Genomic DNA, 22,607 nt, shown 5'->3' with positions numbered 1-22,607 from the left:
ACTAATCACAATGTTCTGAACTGCCTTTTAATAACTAATCACGATGTTCTGAACAGCCTTTTAATAACGAATCACAATGTTCTGAACAGCCTTTTAATAACTAATCACAGTGTTCTGAACAGCCTTTTAATAACTAATCACGATGTTCTGAACAGCCTTTTAATAACTAATCACAGTGTTCTGAACAGCCTTTTAATAACTGATCACAGTGTTCTGAACAGCCTTTTAATAACGAATCACAATGTTCTGAACAGCCTTTTAATAACTAATCACAGTGTTCTGAACAGCCTTTTAATAACTAATCACAGTGTTCTGAACAGCCTTTTAATAACTAATCACAATGTTCTGAACAGCCTTTTAATAACTAATCACGATGTTCTGAACATCCTTTTAATAACTAATCACAGTGTTCTGAACAGCCTTTTAATAACTAATCACAGTGTTCTGAACAGCCTTTTAATAACTAATCACAATGTTCTGAACAGCCTTTTAATAACTAATCACTGTGTTCTGTACAGCCTTTTAATAACTAATCACAGTGTTCTGAACAGCCTTTTAATAACTAATCACAATGTTCTGAACAGCCTTTTAATAACTAATCACTGTGTTCTGTACAGCCTTTTAATAACTAATCACAATGTTCTGAACAGCCTTTTAATAACTAATCACAGTGTTCTGAACAGCCTTTTAATAACTAATCACGATGTTCTGAACAGCCTTTTAATAACTAATCACAGTGTTCTGAACAGCCTTTTAATAACTAATCACAGTGTTCTGAACAGCCTTTTAATAACTAATCACAATGTTCTGAACAGCCTTTTAATAACTAATCATGATGTTCTGAACATCCTTTTAATAACTAATCACAGTGTTCTGAACAGCCTTTTAATAACTAATCACAGTGTTCTGAACAGCCTTTTAATAACTAATCACTGTGTTCTGTACAGCCTTTTAATAACTAATCACAGTGTTCTGAACAGCCTTTTAATAACTAATCACGATGTTCTGAACAGCCTTTTAATAACTAATCACAATGTTCTGAACAGCCTTTTAATAACTAATCACAGTGTTCTGAACAGCCTTTTAATAACTAATCACAATGTTCTGAACAGCCTTTTAATAACTAATCACAGTGTTCTGAACAGCCTTTTAATAACTAATCACAGTGTTCTGAACAGCCTTTTAATAACTAATCACGATGTTCTGAACAGCCTTTTAATAACTAATCACAGTGTTCTGAACAGCCTTTTAATAACTAATCACAATGTTCTGAACAGCCTTTTAATAACTAATCACAGTGTTCTGAACAGCCTTTTAATAACTAATCACAGTGTTCTGAACAGCCTTTTAATAACTAATCACGATGTTCTGAACAGCCTTTTAATAACTAATCACAGTGTTCTGAACAGCCTTTTAATAACTAATCACAGTGTTCTGAACAGCCTTTTAATAACTAATCACAGTGTTCTGAACAGCCTTTTAATAACTAATCACGATGTTCTGAACAGCCTTTTAATAACTAATCACGATGTTCTGAACAGCCTTTTAATAACTAATCACAGTGTTCTGAACAGCCTTTTAATAACTAATCACGATGTTCTGAACAGCCTTTTAATAACTAATCACAATGTTCTGAACAGCCTTTTAATAACTAATCACGATGTTCTGAACAACAGCAGCACACAAGCTGCTAGTTGTATACAATGTTGTGAACACAAATATATTTACAATATATTGCTTACAATATCATTATTATTAAAACAAATTAAATTAGCAGTATTATTCAGTGACCATATAGGTCATCAGTTGAAAACAGTGTATAGGTATAATAGTAGGGTATAAGCAAATCAATGAAGGAATAGAGGCCTTGCACGGGATGTTTATGTCGTTCTCTTTCCTCCAACATGGCTGCCTGTAACCATTGGTAACCACTTTCCAAATAAAATCCCTCATTTCTGTAACAGAACAGCACAAGGTTTATTTTTTATTTTTTTAATTATGTTTTTGGTAGATATTTTATTGTTTTTTCCCCGGCCAGTCCGGTAGAGAGAGAGAGAGGAAGTATGGGAGGATAGATGGGAGACATTCGGCAAAGGTCGCCGGGAGTCGAACCCGGGACGGCCTTGTTGCACCGCAGTGCTGTACGTGGTGTGCCACCCTGGCGCCCCACAGCAGCACAAGGTGTCAGGATCCAGTTCAGGGGTCCTGCCCTGCACCTCAGGGATCCTGCCCAGCACCTCAGAAAGCCTGCCCTACACCCCCCTCTAGTGGAGTTTTCCCGCTACTCTCCCTACTCCCTCTGTTAGTCGCAATTCATATGTGTATTCTCCATATGTCTTTAATGTTTAATGTATTCTTGTATTCTGTTTCCCGGTCTGGGCCCCGTTCCCCGTACCTGGATAACTGAGTTAGCCGGATAACTTTCGGTGAAGTCTGACTTAAGCCGGACTTTCCCGTTCCCCGTACCTGGATTGTCCAAATCACCATGACAACAGATCCAAAAGTTTGAGCCTGGTCGAGAGCAGGGTTTAAGTTCAAGTTAGCCGGATGAACCATCGCCACGCCCCCGCAAAGAAATGACAGCCCGTTTCCTGAAATTATTCCCACAGTCTACGATCTGCATTATACCATTCTGAATTACGTTTTTGTGCTCCATTCTTCCAGAGGGGGCTTTTGAAATGTAAAATAGACCCAAAATGCTGATACTAAATTCACTTTGTCCTAAATAATGCACGTTATATACCGTGGCGCTCGCTCGGTGCGATGTACACATTATGTGGTTATTTTAATTGTAACTGGGATTAAGATGTCTGATGAGATGCGCTGTTTGACGGATTTGAGAAATTGAATGAGCCGTTGACGTCACATTAATGAATGAGCATAAAGAGATAAAACTTCATTCAAAATAAAGAATATTCTAAACACGGGTCTCTCGTTCATTAATGTATAAACAATGAATTTATCCCATCTGGCACAGTGGCGCAGCGGTAGTGCTCAATCCTGGCAACCCGGCGACCGGTGTTCGAAACCCCGTGTTTCCAATATAATTTTTTGGAATATAATATTAATGATTATACGCCAAAGTAGCCTAGTTTTAAGTTAAAATATTATAAATCTACATGCATTGAGGATGTCATTCTTTATATAGCTCTCAACGTGCACCAAATTGAATTATTCCTACATCGCAAAAAGAAGGAAAAGACTAGGTTTCGAACCCCGGTCGTCTGCGTGAAAGTCAAAAGAAGAACCCGTTACACCACAGTGGAGATAAGTAAAAGATCGACCTTACATCAATCAATGGGTAAGAGAGCCGTATCGTTATTCTGTATAACAGTTTAACTAATTATTTTCGCTAGCAAGATCTCATTTGATTATTCAATCCAGCAGGCAAGTTTAAAGAAATATAATCTGATTGATTGAGGTAATGAGGGACTTAAAATTAGCCTATAGATAACGCATTTAACTTGTCGGCGAGGCGATTGAGCCGTACTGCAATATGTTAATAAAGTTTTAAATCAATTAATCAATCAATGCCGCTAGAGAATCAGGATCTCTGCTATCGATACGTGCTGGCTTTTCAACTGGAGCGGCCGCGCGCACTTATCCTGGGTCTCAAGTCTGGCTTGAGTTAACGAGACTGAATCCACCTTCGAGGAACAGGAAAATCCCGGCTTCAAACATCGGGTTAACTGAATCTGGATAATGACATCTTGATCGACTTAGTTGAACCAGGTACGGGGAATAGGGCCCTGGTCTAGTGTTGTATTTGTATGTATCGTTGTTATTCAGTCCTGTCATGTTATATGTCATTGTTTGTCAATCTGTGTGTCTGTCCAGGTGTGTCTTGTTAGTAATTAGTCTCCCTATATATTCTGTCCTTTCCTGTTACTCCCCTGTCGGTATCTTGTCATATTCATTGTTATCATTATCAATGTTGTGGTTGTGATTCCACGTAGTGGTCTGCAAGGGCCTTGAAATAAAGCCAGAGCCCTGCCCGAGCCTGTGAACTTCAGGCCCTGCCCGAAAATAAGCCCGACTGTAAATAATATTTTAAGCCCTAGCCCGCGTGAAAACCAGAAAATAATAATAATTATTATTATTATTAAAATATAATTTTTTTTTGTATTTGTTTTAAATATTCTAAACACGGTTTTATATGAACGCAATAAATAAACAAAACTAAGAAGCATTTACATAGCCTGTTTCGCTCTTATTAGAATGCCGTCTCTCCCAGTGCTCGCTTATAGACTGACTCACACATCAGCCTCGTAAAACGTATTGAAGGCTATAGAATCTTCTTCGACACACACACACACACACGACACACAATAGCCTACTCAAACAAACAGAAAACAGAAATCAGATTTCGAGCAGAGCAACATAATGAAAAGCACAACAAAACAGGTAGCGACCCAGCAAATAATAAACATCACTCACCACGACGTCAGCAACGCGTTGAACACCGTTAACAAAACTTCGCCAACCGGCTACATACATCCCAAGAACAAATTAAAACGTTCGCCAACTGGCTATATTCCAACACAACCAATCGAGTTGAACTTGTCCCCTGAGTTCTCCCTGCGCACTGCGCGGTAATTACATCCAAATGTTTCTCTGGCGCAAAAGAGAAAACGATTCTTAAGGAAAACGAAGGTTATCCTATAACCCTAGTTATATGAAAAAAAAAAAAAAAAAACGCAAAAAAAAAAAAAAAAAACTGCGGTGCCCGGCCGAGCCCGAATTATTTATTAAAAAAAAAGCCCTACCGAGCCCGAACCGTCGGGCCTGGGCAAGGTTGCAGTGCACTAATTCCACGCAGCACCATTCCGTGCCGTGCTCTCCAGGTTTGGTATCGTGTAATCTGCCAGCTTATGCTGAGGTACTATTATCGTTTTGTTGTAGTTAAAGCCTTGTGAAAGAACAAGTAAAGCCTTTTGTCAACTACATCCCGTTGTGTCCTGCCTGTCTCTCTACCCTCGTCCTGTGATTGCTATTGGGTCCACACCAACACCGAATCATCACACAAGGTTTCTGTTCCACTGTGACTTATTTACAACATCCAGTAATAATACACCATATCATTACGTTTTTGTTGATATCTTTATCTTTATTACGGATCCCCATTAGTCATCACCGCAGCAACAACTAGTCTTCCTGGGGTCCACACACAACAAAAACAGTACATACATACATAACATTATAGTAGCATACATTTAAAAATATATTCCAATATTCCTACATATAAAAATATTTCCAAATAGCATTACAGTACACAAACAGAGTATCAGATCACAGAAAATACAATAAAAGGGATTAAACTCTCAGACAGCCATATCTTTACAGTGTAAACTACAGTATCTGTGTTTTTCTTTAATGTAAACTAATTTCTTTTTCTCTCAATGCTCTTTTCAAATTATTTTTAAAACTTATCTTACTGGTTATCTGAGTAAGATGTACTGGCAGTTTATTCCAATATGACATGGCTCTATATAACACAGTTTTCTTTGCTGCATTGGTTTTTGGTAGTAGCAGTGTGAACGTTTCCCTACAGGCATGCTTAGTATTATACTTATGTCGATCATGTGTACATGTTAGCTGTGAATACAAACAGATAGGTTCTCTTGAGATATAGATATTCCTCATGAACAAGATCAGGCTACAATCCAGTCTGTCTTCCACCTTCAACCACAACAGCTTGGTATGCATCCCCTCCACACTGTTTCTCATTGAGCAGTTCAGGGCCAGACGGGCCGCTCTGTTCTGAGTGAGCTGGATCTTATTGAGCTATTGTCTTGAGGCATTAGACCAGACAGCTAGACAGTAGTCAATGTGAGAAAGAACTAATGACTGTATCACTTGCTTCAATATCAGATCGGCTAGAAAATACCTACACCTTCTGATAATTGAAATACCTCTGCTCATTTTGGCAACCACATTGTTGGTGTGAGTTGACCATGAGAGTGTTCCATCAAGTGTGACACCCAACAGCTTTGCCTCTCTAACTTGCTCAATAGCTGTTCCGTCTAAAGATATACTTAGCTTCACGTCTTTTCTTATAGTATGCTTGGATCCCAATATTAGGCTCTTGGTTTTTGAGATGTTTAACTTCAGCCTGTTTTCAGACACCGAAGTGGACACTAAGTTCAAATCTCTCTAAAGGACTTCATTAAGCTCTTCTGTCTTGTCTGATGATGCATACATTGTAGTATCATCGGCGTACATAACCATACATGTATTTTCTAATACCCATGGCAAATCATTTGTAAAAATGGCGTAGAAGAGGGGCCCCAGGCAGCTTCCCTGTGGAATTCCACACTGTAGGGATTTAAAGTTGGACAGGGTACCATTAAACACAACACATTGATGTCTGTTACATAGATAGCTTTTTATCCAGTTAACAGCTGCAGTTCTGAATCCATATGCACTGCAGTTAGTTTTATGAGCAGCAACTTGTGATCTATGAGGTCAAAAGCTGCACTGAAATCCAGTAGTACAGTACCCACCATTCGCTTCCTGTCAATTTGTTGTAGCCAGTCATCTGTTAATTGTGTTAAAGCTGTACATGTAGAATAACCCTCCTTATATGCATGTTGGAATTGAGAATGTATACTGTTTTCTGAGAGGTAATGCTGAATCTGTTTAAAAACAACACCTTCCATGATTTTGCTTAAAACTGGCAAGATACTAATAGGTCGACTATTTGCTCCATTAAAAGGCTGTTTAGAATTTTTTGGAAGTGGAGAGACCTTAGCTATCTTCCACATTTGAGGAAAAACACCCTCACTTACATAGATTACAAATATGACACAGTGGCTTTGCTACAATTCTGGCTGCCAGCTGGAGCAGTTTACCATCTAAGTTATCATGACCACAAGGTTTGTCACACTGTATGGACAAGAGAAGCTTTTCCATTTGCTCTAGATTTATATCCATAAAATCAAATTCACATTTTTTTGTATGCATATTATGCTGTTTAATTATTGATATATTCCTCATATATCATATATCAACACATAGCAACTATTATTTTGCACATAGCAACTGCCGCCTCTTCCATTGCCATGTACAAAACAATGGTTGCTATGTTACATGCAGCCATGATGGAAGACAGAGAACAAGGCCTCTGTTGAAGGAAAGTGTATGTGATGATGTCACTTCCTGTCTGCAGGACGCTGGAGGAGCAGCAACAGGGGAAAGCCCCCATGACCCCGAGTGACCCCGCTAACCTGGCCCCCAGCTACGTAGACAGCCCCCGCAAGGTGAGCACCTACAACCTCCACCCTACACTGATGACATCACACTGCACTCATGACATCACACGTGCTAACTATGTCACAGATCTGATTTCTCCAGCACAAACTCTACCCAAAGGACAAAATAGTCTGGCTGTGCGTGACTGTGTGTATGGGGGTACCTGACTTATCAATGCCACAGCAAATTAAAGAAGCATTAGAATTTAGGTCAATTTCAGCTCGAAACAATATTTAGAATTGGCAATTTTATTAAGTTTCCATATAAAAAACAGTTTTTGTGCTGTGAACTGCAGTGGAACCCAAACTGGAACAAAGCAGAATAACGCCCAGATCCCTCTGACCTATTGCTAAACATTATACTCTGCTACTTAACATTAGACCCCGATATCATACTAAACATTAGACTCTAATCTGCTACTTAACATTAGACCCTGATATCATACTAAACATTATACTCTAATCTGCTACTTAACATTAGACCCCGATATCATACTAAACATTAGACTCTAATCTGCTACTTAACATTAGACCCCGATATCATACTAAACATTAGACTCTAATCTGCTACTTAACATTAGACCCTGATATCATACTAAACATTGGACTCTAATCTGCTACTTAACATTAGACCCTGATATCATACTAAACATTGGACTCTAATCTGCTACTTAACATTAGACTCTGGTCTGATACTAAACATTGGACTCTAATCTGATACTAAACATTAGACTCTGGTCTGATACTAAATATTGGACTCTAATCTGATACTAAACATTAGACTCTGGTCTGATACTAAACATTGGACTCTAATCTGATACTAAACATTAGACTCTGGTCTGATACTAAATATTGGACTCTAATCTGATACTTAACATTAGACTCTGGTCTGATACTAAATATTGGACTCTAATCTGATACTTAACATTAGACTCTGGTCTGATACTAAATATTGGACTCTAATCTGATACTTAACATTAGACTCTGGTCTGATACTAAACATTGGACTCTAATCTGATACTAAACATTAGACTCTGGTCTGATACTAAATATTGGACTCTAATCTGATACTTAACATTAGACTCTGGTCTGATACTAAATATTGGACTCTAATCTGATACTTAACATTAGACTCTGGTCTGATACTAAATATTGGACTCTAATCTGATACTTAACATTAGACTCTGGTCTGATACTAAACACTGTAGAGGTGGTGTGGGCCGCGGCTGCTATCTGCTGCCTGCTAGTGCTTTGCTGTGGTGTCTCCTCTCCTCCATGTACAATGAATGAGTCGAGTCGTGTCTCAATGCCGTGTATTGCCAAACACAAGTAAACATACCACACCCTCTCCAGGACGTGAGACAGGTATATACCGTACAGGCACCGGCCCCGGGCGGAGCTGTAGACCAGCCTGTAACATTCCCCTCTCCTCCATTCCCCTCTCTTCTCCTCCATTCCCCTCTCTTCTCCTCTGTTCCCCTCTCTTCTTCTCTGTTCTCCTCTCTTCTTCTCTGTTCCCCTCTCTTCTTCTCTGTTCTCCTCCGTGTGTCCCGTTGTCTCTGCCTGATGGGGCTAAAGATATATTATAGAGAGTCTTTGTGGTAAAGTTATCTGTCTTCCAACATGGCAGCCTGTGACAGAGTAGAGTAGGTAAAACACTGGGAAAGCATTATATTACTGTTCCGCTGTGATTTGTTTACAAGATCCAGTAATAAGATCCAGTAATAAGACACCAATTCACTGCGTTTTTGTTGATATATTTCTTGTATATCAACACATAGCAGTAGGGATGCACCGAAAATTCGGCTACCGAAAATTATCGGCCGAAAATGGTTAAACCGGCTCTTTCGGCTTTCGGCCGAAAGGGTTTTAGCACCGAAAATATATGACCGAAAGTCAAATAACGTGTTGTTGTGATGACGTCATCAAAACGCGACTACAGACATACCGGTAGCATGCGCAACATGTAACGTGAGCAGCTTGGCAGCTCTTCCTGCATTCTACAGCCTGTGATAACTAACTCCTCTTGGGAGTAGGGATGCCCCCCGAAACCCGGTTCTAAACTAAATTAGAAAAAACCGGAGTATTGATCAGCTCCGACGTTAACGGTACTGCTATCAGTAGTCTAGGAGCGGATTAGCTACGGAGCTAACAGTGTACCATCCATCTGCGACGCAACGGTGGCAGCAACAGTGGACACTGAGTAATGTTAACGTTATGACGAGTTCATACTACACTACACGTATGAACTCGACATAACGTTAACGTTACTCCGTTTAAATGAAGTGTTTAATTAGCAGCAATCTGTTGTTGAAAATGTATCGTTAAACCGGAAATGGAAATGCGAGGACAGGAAGTCGTCATCAATCATTGTAGTCTTTTAGTCTTAACAGTCTGGAATTAATGTATGCATTCAAAAGTGCTGAATAAATGTTTTATGGGTCCATAATAGTGATTATTAATATTATTTAAGTTAAGTTTAGCCATAATCATGTCTTTTGCCATAATCAGGTAGCTAAAAAAAAAACAAAAACAAAAAAAAACATATATATATATATTTATATTAATCATTTTCGGCCTTTCGGCATTCGGTTTTCGGCCAACTGTTTCCTATTTTCGGTATCGGTTTCGGCCAAGAATTTCCCATTCGGTGCATCCCTACATAGCAGCCAACATGGAAGAGAAATGGGCATCATTCTGTACAAAGCCTCTATTCTTGGGGCTCAGATCATGATGTGGTCTTTCTGTTTGTGAAATTCAGCATGTCATCTATATATATATATATATATAGGAATACAAAAACATCATTTTCATAGTTGAGCTGGTGTCTCGCTGATTGTGTCTCTCTGGGTCTCTCTGATGGTGTTTCTGGGTGTCTCTCTGGGTCTCTCTTGGTCTCTCTGGGTCTCTCTGATGGTGTCTGATGGTGTTTCTGGGTGTCTCTCTGGGTCTCTGATGGTGTCTCTCTGGGTCTCTCTTGGTCTCTCTGGGTCTCTCTGATGGTGTCTCTCTGGGTCTCTCTGATGGTGTTTCTCTGGGTCTCTCTGATGGTTTATCTGCTGCCAGGATGCTGCCTTCATCCTGGATTTCATCCGCAGCCCTCGCTCTTCCCATCTCCATCAGTCCCAGGTCAGTGGCCCCTCCCATCTCAATAGCCCCTCCCATCCCAATAGCTCCTCCCGTCTCCATCACTCCCATCTCAGTAGCTCCGCCCACCTCCATCCCTCCTAGCTCCTCCCATCTCTCTCCATCACTCCCATCTCAGTAGATCCGCCCACCTCCATCCCTCCTAGCTCCTCCCATCTCTCTCCATCACTCCCATCTCAGTAGCTCCGCCCACCTCCATCCCTCCTAGCTCCTCCCATCTCTCTCCATCACTCCCATCTCAGTAGCTCCTCCCACCTCCATCCCGCCTAGCTCCTACCTACATCCCTCCTAGCTCATTTGACCTATGTCCCTCCTAGCCCCTCCCACCTCCATAGTAGTAGATAGTATCTCCTGCTATTAGAACATATTTTTAAAGACTGTATTACTGTGTAATTATTCTTTACATGCTGTAATGCAACTTGTATTCTCTCAGCATGTTTATCAAAATGAGCCCAGAAGGGAAAAGAGCAGGCTGTCCCATCACCCACCTGGTTTTGGACGCGGTCAATAGGCTGCTATGCTGATTCTACCTGTTAATGACCTGAACCACTGAGGAGCCATTCATCCCTGCGTGACCATTGAAATTAATACAATGTGTTGTCTCAGATGCTGGTAAAACGGCAGCAGACCACTGAAGACCCGGGATGATTTTAATCCAAACGTCCATTCAGAAACTTTGTATTATGAAATAATCCTGGGATGTCTGACTATTTCCCTATGCATTGGTGTGAGTTCAGCTGACAGTCCATAAAGTCCATGACATAAGTTCATGAGATGCTCTGTTCTTTTGTTGTGTGTGAGGTGGATGTTGTTGACTGTGTGGGGTTTTTCATGTATCAATTTGAAACAAGCCTCTTGACTGTTGGAATTAGGGATGTTAAAAATAGCTAATAATATTATTCAATATTAGACATTCATTGATCCAGAGGCAACCGGCTATTCATCTGCTATTTGTAGATATATCAAGACAACAACACAACTTGCCCTCAGGGACAATAATATTTCATCTATTTAGATACAGTATGTATGTATTATTTACAGATAATTGAAGGTACCTCAAAACATGAAACCAAGGTGTGTGTGTGTGTGTGTGTGTTGGACTGTGTAGCTTCCTGCAGAGTCTGCTGAGGGAGGGGCTCCTGACAAAGGCAGTCAGGCGGCTTCGACTGCAGCCCAGGGGACTGACACGGCAGCCAGCACCAACTCTGAGACCAGGTAAGACCACCACCACTGAGACTAGGTAAGACCACCACCAACTCTGAGACCAGGTAAGACTGGTTTGAACCGGTGTGAACTGGTTTTAACTGGTGTGTACTGGTTTTGACTGGTTTTAACTGGTGTGAACTGGTTCTAACTGGTTTGAACTGGTTCTAACTGGTTTTAACTGGTGTGAACTGGTTCTAACTGGTTTTAACCGGTGTGAACTGGTGTGAACTGGTGTGAACTGGTGTGAACTGGTTTGAACCGGTGTGAACTGATTTGAACTGGTTTGAACCGGTGTGAACCGGTTTGATTCCAGCTAGAGTCTTTTTTTACCTGGACATTGGAACACGTCTTAACGTCTTTGTTGTGATCTCAACTGGGTTCAGGTTGATTCCAGTAGGAAATTGTATTGGTTTTAACTGGTGTGAACTGGTATGAACTGGTTTTAACTGGTTCTAACATGTTTTCACTGGTGTGAACTGGTTTTGACTGGTTTTAACCGGTTTGAACTGGTTTAACCGGTGTGAACTGGTTTTAACCGGTTTTAACTGGTGTGAACTGGTTTTGACTGGTGTGAACTGGTTTTGACTGATTTTAACCGGTGTGAACTGGTTCTAACTGATTTGAATCAGTGTGAACTGGTTTTAACTGGTTTTAACTAGGGATGCCCGATCACGTTTCTTGCCACCGATACCGATACCGATCATCGGCCACTGTAGACACCGATCTTTTTATTTATTTATTTTCTTTTAATAAATTTTTTTTCAAACGTTCAACAACAACCACCAACAACACAATATCAACATCAACAGTAACAACAATACTAATAATAATAATGACAAAACAATAACAAATAAGAAATACAGATCTAAACTTAACTAACAATTACAAAACGTTTTTGGTTTTGTTATAGCAGCTGTCAGTATTATACTGTAGGTCTAACACAGGCATTCTCAAAGTCCGGACTCCGGTCCAGGGCCCTCATTTATCAACAATGCTTAGAAAGTGTTCTATTTTCGTTCTTAAGCACAGAATTTAGAATGTGTGTATGCACAGAAAAATCGGGATTTATCAAACATGCGTACACAGGTTCCAAGCACACTCCGTGTTGATAAATACCATTTCTACGCTCCGCGCTCGTGCACGATTTTAAGTATTTGCATATAGAACCGCCCGTAATTAACCATGTACGGTAATGAAACACCCCCATGAAATGTGGAAAAGTGGACTAAGCCGAGCAAAGCGTGTTATGGGAGAAATACGCGACAGGCTGACAGACATTTACACGTACGGTGATGTCGGATATGATATCTATTAACTTCCTAAAGACCGTTAACGTAAGGTTATGTATATAACCAAGTTCTATGAATACTGGTGACGCTCAGCGTCATTCTGCACTAACCTCACTTCGTGCACAGCACTGAATAAAAAATTCCACAATGTACCTTTACATCCCAACATTCGTCTGGCCACACCCCTATCTGCTACCTTCATAAGCAGGTGTGTGGTCACCTACTCGCCTCCTTCCCAGACTTTCACCACAAGGCGAGATCAAGGGCCGCAGTGGCGTCCAGACGCTGAGCATCACCAGTATTCATAGAACTTGGTTATATACATAACCTTACGTTCTATTTCATACTGGTTTCCGCTCAGCGTCATTCTGCACAACAGGAGCTGAGCGGAAGCCAGAAGCTCGACAAATGTACCCCGCTGAGGCCCCCCACAACCATCAGACCGGAGAGGACCGAGCCCCCCGACCCTCCCTAATGGAGGGATACCCTCCCTATTGGAGGACGGGAGGGAGACGGATCCGACCGTGCGAAGAGGAACTCGAGCAACTCAACGCACAGGGTGAGCAGACCGTGGCTTGACCCCACGACTACGCACACGCACAACCCGCATGCCACCAGGGAACGAACGGAAGGAACAAACCTCGTTACTGCCCCCAAAATCACGGAGTCAAGAGCAAACTCAACCCTGTGGCAAGGCCGTAGCAGCGGAGCGCGAAGGAAGACCCAGACCCACTGAAGGGACTGGATCCCCTGGAAAAAGGGGGCCCGGAGAGGTCAATGACGCCAAGCATCAATACCTCACCAGGCGGTCACTTAGTGACACCGCCCCCCACATCGCCAGCGTATTCGGACAGGGCCCCTCCAAGAGCGGGCCCTTCCCCCCACTAGTACGCCGCCTGGCACACTGACCCTGCAACACAGGCAGTCAGCATGGCCGTAACTTGAAGCACTCAAAAGGCTAACCATAACGGAAACAGGCAGCGCACCGGGGAGACGACCCCAGAGGGGTCGATCCCTTAAACCAGGCAGCAGGCTTTAGACCCGAGCCTGGAGCACTGCGGACGAGACAGGCGCCAAAGGGGACAACTGAAAACAGCACCCCGGCGGAAGGGGCGTATGCTGGCATTGTTGCGCACCATGACAAAGCCTCCACCAAAAACCCCCACCCAGAGGGGTCGAGGCAGAGAAGGCTGACACGATTGGCAGACATCATGAACGTGCAGGGGCACACTCAACCGGGTAACCCAGGGAATCAACCGGTACCACATGCAGTGGTTGTTCCTATAACCCCTCAAGAAAAAACTCCAAAACACACCTGCGGGTATATCACCGCAGTACAAGTGTTTCAGTTTTCAAAAAGGGGTTATTCCAGGCCTACGGGTAGACGAAACACAACTTCGGACCGGGCCCGGCGGCCCGGGAAGCACACAGGGATGCCAGAGGAGGTCCAGAAGACCACCCCAACAGCCCCCTCTTCGCCATGCGTGAGAGGGGAGCGAAAAGAAAGGAGAACCAGCCCCCATGATAGTGCCAGGTACAACATGTACCCAACAAAGGGTCTCCATAACGCCCAACCCTGTGACACCCGGGCCGACCCGGCATCTTTCCCCCGAAAAAAGCACAAGTCCCTCAGGGTACCAGAACAGCAGATCTGCGTCCCCGGCGGACAACGGGTTAACTGACCTGGACCAGCGCGACCAGAACCAGTCCCGTGCCCTAACCACGCCGACATGCCCACTCCAGGTATGCGTGTCGATCTAAAACATGAAAAGAGGGCGCCACCCAGACGGTCCCATTTGAACCACGCTCAGTGGCCCACCCCAAGGGCGTGAGACCCCTCTACCTATGTTCTGATCTATTCCGTTAACATCCCCCAGATATGAACGAGAATTCGTAGAGACAAACCTAGTAAACTGGCGCTCGGAAGAGACAAAACTCCATCCCAGTTGCCCTATAAAAACACCATTTTAATAACGAGCAACCAAGGCGCACCAGCCTCATGTGTGATTCCTATCAGAAACACCCAGAGCCAGCACTATGTACGCGTCGGGTTAGGGCTCTCCGAGGAGGAGGCACTGAACCAATACACACTCAATAATCGAATTGAATCGAATACACACACAATAGAGCAGAACTCCTTTTTGAAGTTCTACTCACCTTGACAATCTGAGGAGGAGGCTCTGAAACTCGGAGGAGGCTCCCTCACAGGGAAGGAGAGTCCGAACTCACAGAAGGCACTTCTCCCTGAGGAGGAGCTTCGTGAGGAGGAGCTCTGACAACTCCCTGAAACAGATCCATAACATGGAACCTGAACAACTCACGGAAGTCTTACCAATAGAGACGCGCTCAGTGACGTACTCTATGGCGGGGGAATTTCCGCGGTGCACACGCCCAATCTTTCAGGGCGTGGGACCAGGAAACTCCCTCCCCCCCCCCCCCCCCCTACCCTGTAACGTGCCGAACAGCAACGTGACAGGAACCCTGAAAGACAGGTGGTTTTAACCCATGACCAATCAGAAAAGGGAAGGAAAGGTTTACCAGTTCACCCCTTTACGACCCCTCACCCCTGATACGATGTAATGACAAAGTAGAGCCATGACCCAGTCATAGCCTGCTACATGAAGCATTAACAGCTTCACATAGCTCATGTGCTAACCTGCTATCTGAGTTTTACTAAGGAAAAACACAGAACAGAGAGGGCCCCTTTAAGAGCCCCGGTCCAGACTTACACATGTGCTTCTGTGGACCAAACCTAACCCAGTTGTAGATCACAACGACACACACAACCCTTCATCACAACAAAAAATGGCAAGTACACTCTTACTACAGAGGAACGCCGTTTTTCATAACGAGATAAGACACAAGTCCTCGATTATGTAATGGCCACAGACCTTGCTAAGCACACATGATAAGTGACCAAACAACCTTTTCTTTAGGAAAAAATTGTTTCTCAAGCGGAAGCACAACCCCAGCAACTTAAGCTGAGGGTTACATCGTATCCCCACAAACACAGTGACACAATATATTGTAAACAACATGTCTGAGAGGAGGGGGGGGGAAGCCCCAGGGAAACCGGGGGGTCACCCCTCCTATCTTACCCTTGATACGACCAAGGCGAACAGGCACCTCTGTTAATGTGTGAACATGCTGTTCATTGTCATCACAGGCTGAGAAAAAAGATTCATTCCTCAATCACATGTCACTAAGCATAGCTTCACAGGTTAACTAACCCTCTTAGTTGTGAGTTCACCCACGTTACAACGTTACATGAACACACATGTTCTCATCACAACCAAACCAGTTCATTTTTACACATGTAAAAAACAACGCCTGGGGGAGCTCCAGTAGCTCACTGCGTACCTCGAACGCTATTTCGGCGTCGGGGACAACCGTGCGCGTCACGGATCTGGGGTACACGAGTTCGACTCCCGGACTCGCCGTATTTTCTCAGAGTGTCTTTCCCCCGATCTATACCCCATTCAACCTGTTTCTGTCGGTCATGCTTGACCAGAAAAAGCGATAAACGCTAAAAGAACCAGCTGACTGGTCAAAGTAAAAAAAAAAAAAAAAAAAAAATTCACTACAGAGAGAGAAGATATACCAGTTACAAGACAATTCACACACAACACGCGTCGTATCCTCAATGTATTGCAGCAACACATGTTTTGGAAACATCGTTATTACAAAACATTTAGAAGGGAAGAAAAGAAGAAGTGTTTAAAGTCCGGTCAGGACTCCTACCTTCACCCTGAGCGCATGCCGAGAGAACTGCAACACTGGTTAACGGGACACCGAGTCGAACCCAGCGTCTCCTGCGTTGGTGACGAGGGTATGTCCGCTACGCCACCCAGCTGCCGTTCTCCATGTTGACGAAGTCCTCGCTGGCACTGGCACCCGGGTGTAGGGTCGACTAACATCCTCTGTCAAAGATGACGTCGTAGTCAGAGTGTTTAAGGCATGTTATAGTCACAGTAACGTTTCAACAGTGTAGCATTAAGCTAACAGCCGTCCGACTGATAGCAACAAGCTAACGTTTACTAGCCTAGTAAACACAACGAGCTAGCGCCGCAGCTAACAGCTGACTGGCTAACACAGTAGGCCACAACTAGCACGCCAGCTAAGCAGCTATCACCTGAACTGTACACAACGACATAACAAGCCACACTTCAGACAGGCCGCTGTCCAAGTCCCTCCCCATCCTAAGAGGGAAGAGAAAAAGAAATGTCAAACACAGTTTTCAACGGTGATTTACCAGACATACAGCGGAGCCGGCACAATTTCCATCCGGGCTGCAGCCGACTTGAGCATGCAACTCCCGATAATGAAGATCCATGCCCACATTTCCTCGTTAGGGTGTACTTCCACATTTATGTGAAAGATAGGGCCTGCACGGGACAGAGAAGCATCCGCTCGTCCAGAGAATCCCGGGTTTTAACCAGGTCTCGGTCGCGGCCCACTAGGTTGACCATCATGGGCGTCAGACCAAGATCCTCCGTCCGCCGCTTAAGAAGCCGAGCAGAGGACCCCAGTCCGGGGTCGGCTTTCGTAAAATTGTCAGCTAACCCCCATAGCATAAACAGACAACCAGCGCTCGCAAGCAAAACAGTACTCACCCAACCCGGAAGCAACCGATTTCTCACAACAGCCGGTGCCTCCCACAGTCCAGCTGTATGACCGGAGGGTCAATACTCATCCAGCCGCAGCAAGGAGGACTGCAGTTGGGGAGTATATCAGCGGCGCGAGCCCCTAATACGAAAAAGCCGGTGGAGGTCAGAATGATCATCATCTTCCAGACACTCCAGTGACGAAGACAATATCGCCGTATTTTCTCAAATAGTGAGAGAGAAAATAAAGATATAATGTCAACGTATCTTCCCGTTCTTCTGTTTTCCTCTCAACTTTCTTCAACTAACAACCTTGTCAAGTGGGGTATATACCAAGGCACTTCCTTGTGGTGAAAGTGAAGAAGGAGGCGAGTAGGTGACCACACACCTGCTTATGAAGGTAAGCGGATAGGGGTGTGGCCAGACGGATGTCAATATGTAAAGGTACATTGTGGAGTTTTTTATTCAGTGCTGTGCACGAAGTGAGGTTAGTGCAGAATGACGCTGAGCGGAAACCAATATGAAATAGAACCACTGTTTGCCATTGGTGTCATTAATAACCATGCTGGAATATGACTGCCTTTTCTTCGTTTCGTTCGATTAATACCCAGGGATTAAAGTTCTCCGTCAATTTGATTCCAAATCGCGATGGATTTTCCGTAAATTTTCTACCGGCATATGATTTGTAGAGGCATACAATCTATTTTGATGTCGGTATTAGGTAGCCTATATAAACAATAATACAAGAGCATATACAAGAACAATGAATCTCACTGCCATGTAGCCTACGCCATGTGTAACCTGCCTATATGTGACTCGACGTGACCAAACCCAATGTGTCAGAAAATGTGGAAATGTCTAGAACTTCAGAAAATCGAAAAAATTTAAATCTTGCTTTTTTTACTGCTTTGAAATGCCATTGCTGTGTTCCCTTATTTGCCATTATTTTCAAACTTAAATACAACTTGTAAATTAGTTAATTATTGTTAGATAGTTCGACAGTATTGTCTCTCAATACTGTGGAAAGACTACAGCCGAGGGCTTTACGCTGGGTGGTCTGTCTGTGCGTGCTTCATGCATTAATCACAGGTACTTAATGAGGCGTTAAAACATTTTGAGGTAGAAAAATGCTGTTTTTGAGTACTTGATTAAAAATACAATACAATGATTTTTTTTTAAAAGAACTTACAGATGTGTTCCATAAACTCACAGGAATTGTGTAAAATAAAGAGTGGATTTATTGCAACGTAATGCTGTCCTTATTTTAATGTTGCGCTTTGTTATCGCGTGGCTTGAGTCCGCAGCAGTAAGCCAGAGAAACACATTTATTAACGCGCCTCGTTAAATCCTCTAAATTCTCCGCTGTCTGTGTCTGTCTGGCTACTCTGATCCAATCACATTCAGCGTCCCCCCCCCCCCACAGTCTGCGAATCTGAGCAGAGTAAGGCAGGTTTTCACGGAATGAAAACAGTCTCTTTCAGCGGGTCCCAGTCAGACAGAGAGCTCTGCTTTCATCAAGCATGCATAGTGTAACATTAAGTTACACTGCTATCTTAACGTTAGCAAGCTGAGCATCTGCATAGCGCGACCTGTGTAACGTTAAGTAACTTGTGTTCCGCGGGGAAAGACCGTTCCATTTGTAACACAACTTCAAAGACTAACATCCAAATCCGATCCCGACGCGCATTTCCTTCATTCCACAGCGCTGAGCGTGCAACGTATTTCATGACTGGCCAGAGCCTATACTCACAAACGTTCCAATGCTGTCTTCGGGATGATTTTAATCCAAACATCCATTCAGAAACTTTGTATTATGAAATAATTCTGTGATGTCTGACTATTTCCCTATGGATTGGCCTAACAAAATTAATAGTTGGTTTCCGGTTGCCGACCGACCCTGCCGATTTAGGTGCGACCCAATATATTTTATGAGTTTTTTTTTAAAAACTATAAAAAAAAAAAATCCGATTTTTTATTTTATTTTTTTTTAAAGAATAAAGTTTCATAGAAATCTTAGTCAAACATTTAGTATTATGGATATTAAACATGCTGGCAGAGTACATGCATCCATGTTGTTGTGAACATTTTAATTAAATAAAGAAATTCCCTATCCATAGTCGCCGTGGGAAAGAATAAAATAAAAAAAAATAAAAATAAATTCCCTACCTACCCATGGCCAAACTGACAACCAACAGGAAACCAACAATATATTTTACTTTGCCTTGGTGTGAGTTCAGCTGACAGTCCATAAAGTCCATGACATAAGTTCATGAGATGCTCTGTTCTTTTGTTGTGTGTGAGGTGGATGTTGTTGACTGTGTGGGGTTTTTCATGTATCAATTTGAAACAAGCCTCTTGACTGTTGGAATTAGGGATGTTAAAAATAGCTAATAATATTATTCAATATTAGACATTCATTGATCCAGAGGCAACCGGCTATTCATCTGCTATTTGTAGATATATCAAGACAACAACACAACTTGCCCTCAGGGACAATAATATTTCATCTATTTAGATACAGTATGTATTATTTACAGATAATTGAAGGTACCTCAAAACATGCGTGCGTGATCGTACGCACGGGTTACGCACATATCTGTGCGTACGCACCATTGATAAATGAGGGCTCAGATCCGGACCGAACCACAACTGTCTCTGGACTCTGAGCAAATTATACTTTTCATATGTATTATCTGTATTATCTGTATTATCTGCGAGACATTGCCACAAACGAGTCAAACAAGTCAAAATTCTCCGCTCTCAAAGCAGCGTCTTTGCATGTCCGACTGTGTGTCTGTCAACTCTGCTTTGGTCCAATCACATTCCCCCACCCACCGTCTGCGAATCAGAGGCAGAGTAGGGTGGGTCTTCACGGCATGCTTGTTGTAATGTTGTCTCTTCAGCGAGCTGGGAGAGTGTGGCGGACTAGAGGGGCGTTAAGCTTAACCCTTTCACTGCCACACGACAGAAGGTTAACCCTTTACTATCACACAACCGACGGCGATGCTCCATCGGAGCTAATGATGCTAATGATGGAGCATCGCCGTCGGTTGTGTGATAGTAAAGGGCTAACCTTCTGTATTGTCACAGTGAAAGGGTTAACCGGCTGCCGTGTGGCAGTGAAAGGGTTAACGAACTCTCCATGCTCCTCTGGGTGATGGCACTTCAAGTGTCTTAATAAACGTGTTGCGTTGCAACTTTTTGTCGACTGACTGCCTGACGTCACCTTTTTTGTTGATACTATATTGTCATAATTTAAATTGTATGTGTGTTTGTGTGTTTATGTATGTGTGTTTATGTGTTTGTGTGTTTATGTATGTGTGTTTATGTATGTGTGTTTATGTATGTGTGTTTATGTGTTTGTGTGTTTATGTATGTGTGTTTGTGTTTGTGTGTTTTTCAGTGGTCAGTCAGCTGCTGCAGCAGCAGCTCTCTCTCTCTCCTCTTCCTCCACCCTGACGGAGATCCTAGACGCCATCAAACACCCCACGTAAGATAACCCCACCCCTCTGAGTCCCTCTGTATCTAACGTTAAACACCCCACGTAAGATAACCCCACCCCTCTGAGTCCCTCTGTATCTAACGTTAAACACCCCACGTAAGATAACCCCACCCCTCTGAGTCCCTCTGTATCTAACGTTAAACACCCCACGTAAGATAACCCCACCCCTATGAGTCCCTCTGTATCTAACGTTAAACACCCCACGTAAGATAACCCCACCCCTCTGAGTCCCTCTGTATCTAACGTTAAACACCCCACGTAAGATAACCCCACCCCTATGAGTCCCTCTGTATCTAACGTTAAACGCCCCACGTAAGATAACCCCACCCCTCTGAGTCCCTCTGTATCTAACGTTAAACACCCCACGTAAGATAACCCCACCCCTCTGAGTCCCTCTGTATCTAACGTTAAACACCCCACGTAAGATAACCCCACCCCTCTGAGTCCCTCTGTATCTAACGTTAAACACCCCACGTAAGATAACCCCACCCCTCTGAGTCCCTCTGTATCTAACGTTAAACACCCCACGTAAGATAACCCCACCCCTCTGAGTCCCTCTGTATCTAACGTTAAACACCCCACGTAAGATAACCCCACCCCTATGAGTCCCTCTGTATCTAACGTTAAACACCCCACGTAAGATAACCCCACCCCTCTGAGTCCCTCTGTATCTAACGTTAAACACCCCACGTAAGATAACCCCACCCCTATGAGTCCCTCTGTATCTAACGTTAAACGCCCCACGTAAGATAACCCCACCCCTCTGAGTCCCTCTGTATCTAACGCTAAACACCCCACGTAAGATAACCCCACCCCTCTGAGTCCCTCTGTATCTAACGTTAAACACCCCACGTAAGATAACCCCACCCCTATGAGTCCCTCTGTATCTAACGTTAAACACCCCACGTAAGATAACCCCACCCCTCTGAGTCCCTCTGTATCTAACGTTAAACACCCCACGTAAGATAACCCCACCCCTCTGAGTCCCTCTGTATCTAACGTTAAACACCCCACGTAAGATAACCCCACCCCTATGAGTCCCTCTGTATCTAACGTTAAACGGCCCACGTAAGATAACCCCACCCCTCTGAGTCCCTCTGTATCTAACGCTAAACACCCCACGTAAGATAACCCCACCCCTCTGAGTCCCTCTGTATCTAACGTTAAACACCCCACGTAAGATAACCCCACCCCTCTGAGTCCCTCTGTATCTAACGTTAAACACCCCACGTAAGATAACCCCACCCCTCTGAGTCCCTCTGTATCTAACGTTAAACACCCCACGTAAGATAACCCCACCCCTCTGAGTCCCTCTGTATCTAACGTTAAACACCCCACGTAAGATAACCCCACCTCTCTGAGTCCCTCTGTATCTAACGTTAAACCCCGCCCCTCTCAGTCCCTGTGTATCTAACGTCAAACCCCACCCCTCTATATAACACCAAACACCCCCCACGTAAGATAACCCCGACCCTGTGTGTCCAGCTCGGTGTGATATGATTGGACAGTTGTGTTCATGCTTTAGGGCTGGGCGTGGTCGCTGATTACCCCATTTGATTAGATTTGAGACGTCTGCAGGACAGGAGGTAAACTAGAGACGTCTGCAGGA

The 22,607-nt window shown here is 43.4% G+C and overlaps 1 protein-coding gene across 1 annotated transcript in view; it reads left to right on the top strand.

Moving 5' to 3' along the window:
• depdc5 (DEP domain containing 5, GATOR1 subcomplex subunit) overlaps positions 1–22,607 on the top strand; it is a 227,618-nt gene that overhangs the window by 179,153 nt on the left and 25,858 nt on the right. The window contains exons 32-35 of the mRNA XM_084319739.1: positions 7,169–7,259; positions 10,317–10,379; positions 11,506–11,612; positions 20,900–20,986. Of these exons, the coding sequence (XP_084175865.1) occupies positions 7,169–7,259; positions 10,317–10,379; positions 11,506–11,612; positions 20,900–20,986 (348 nt within the window). The remainder of the gene's footprint in view (positions 1–7,168; positions 7,260–10,316; positions 10,380–11,505; positions 11,613–20,899; positions 20,987–22,607) is intronic.

The sequence above is a fragment of the Notolepis coatsorum genome, assembly GCF_963971535.1.
Source record: "Notolepis coatsorum genome assembly, chromosome: 8".
NCBI classification, from domain to species: Eukaryota; Metazoa; Chordata; class Actinopteri; order Aulopiformes; family Paralepididae; genus Notolepis; species Notolepis coatsorum.
The sequence above is the reverse complement of the archived record's forward strand: the minus strand, read 5'-3'. Positions and strand labels throughout refer to the sequence as shown.